Source organism: Aplysia californica, unplaced genomic scaffold (genome assembly GCF_000002075.1).
Source record: "Aplysia californica isolate F4 #8 unplaced genomic scaffold, AplCal3.0 scaffold01623, whole genome shotgun sequence".
NCBI classification, from domain to species: Eukaryota; Metazoa; Mollusca; class Gastropoda; order Aplysiida; family Aplysiidae; genus Aplysia; species Aplysia californica.
The window spans coordinates 43,329-44,862 of NW_004798893.1; the positions used below are offsets into that span (position 1 = coordinate 43,329).

General features: G+C 39.7%; 1 protein-coding gene across 1 annotated transcript in view; it reads right to left on the minus strand.

Moving 5' to 3' along the window:
- Positions 1-25: 25 nt before the first annotated feature.
- The window catches only part of LOC101851999 (nucleoporin NUP159), a gene marked incomplete at its 5' end in the record, with an annotated part of 16,662 nt that continues 15,153 nt past the window's right edge, over positions 26-1,534 (minus strand). The window contains 1 exon segment of the mRNA XM_005113108.3: positions 26-595. Within this exon segment, the coding sequence (XP_005113165.2) occupies positions 593-595 (3 nt within the window).

Here is a 1,534-nt window from a genome sequence, read left to right on the forward strand (position 1 = left end):
ACACACACACACACACACACACACACACACATACACACGCACACACACACACATACACACACACAGGCACTAAGTAGGCAACAAACAAACAGAACAACAAAGCCACCCATCCATGCGAAACTCCAGCCCAAAGTCAACAAGAGACGTTCAACTCTCTGCAAACAAAAGCTCTACTGGGGAACTTGAGAAAACATTCCACCCAAAATACATGGGTACAAACACACCAAAACAGGAAGGCAGGCACACGGGAAATCAACAAAACACAAACAAAAAAAAAACAAAAAAAAGAAGGGAAAAAATACCAGGATCAATTCAAAACCCGAATCTACCGTCATGCCAAATCATATCTAAGTGTGGATAACGCATGTCATGTATGGGATGCGGGTCTGAGGAAGAATGAGAGACGCCAAGAGAGCTAGATCTACGCCAGTGAGAAAAGAATACCTCCACCAATCGCATGCAAGGATCATAATGAGAAGGATAATAATAATGATAATATTGTGACGTACAGCAAACACACTGACTGCGCATGCCCAGAATACCTGGAAAGACTAGCCAGGGAGAAACAAGATGGCGGCCACAGCCCAAAGTGTCACTGTGAATGCAGAATACAGGGAGTGCTGGTTAGAGGGTTATATACGGCAGCTATTTATAGGTTACTGTTATCATACATTTTATATACGCAGGAAATCATAATATATCTAAATGTAGATATAGATACACAGACTAGGCGTACATATATATGGTAGTATGCTGTTATATAAAGTATACTTTACAATAGGTATAGGTCTGTATTATGTATATATATATATAATATATCATATACATGGAATAATGAGTAGATCTGTGAAGTTTCAGTTAGCATTAGAGCATGTGCCATAAAACACTACAAGAAAAGTTAGATCAGATAGAACATTCAGGCCTTCTTGAATAATGAACAAGAATGGGCGAAGAGACAACTGTATCAGCGCGGAATGTAAGGCGAATATCTATAATAATATAGAACATAGCGGCTGGTTATTCAACATGAGTTCTGAAAACACAAAACGAGAACGTCTCATAGATCGTAGATATACAACAACACGCATCTCCCCTCGTGTTTGAACTCACAGAGGCAACACAGCAAAGCCCCATCGACTTAACTTTTGCGACAAATCAAGCTCAACTCGTTTTATATACATGTAATGCATTATGTACAGTCGAAATTATCTAATTCGACCAGCTATTGTCGAGGAGAAAAGTGTCTTAGAAAGGTGAGTGTCTAAGACAGAGACATCATAATGTAACCCCCACCCCCCCAAAAAAAAACAAAAAAAAACTCCACCAAAAACAAAACACGCAGAGGATATATGGGAAGGGGCCATAATTTGCAAAAGTGTTTACGACTGTCTAGTGATTTCCCGGTTTTCTGAACAAGAAAAACCTTCTCGACTTCTACATGTACAGCAAGGTTTTCCTCATTTTTCGTAATGCTGTGCTAACAATGGCAAGTAGAAAGGAGAGGGAGACACACACACACACACACACACACATA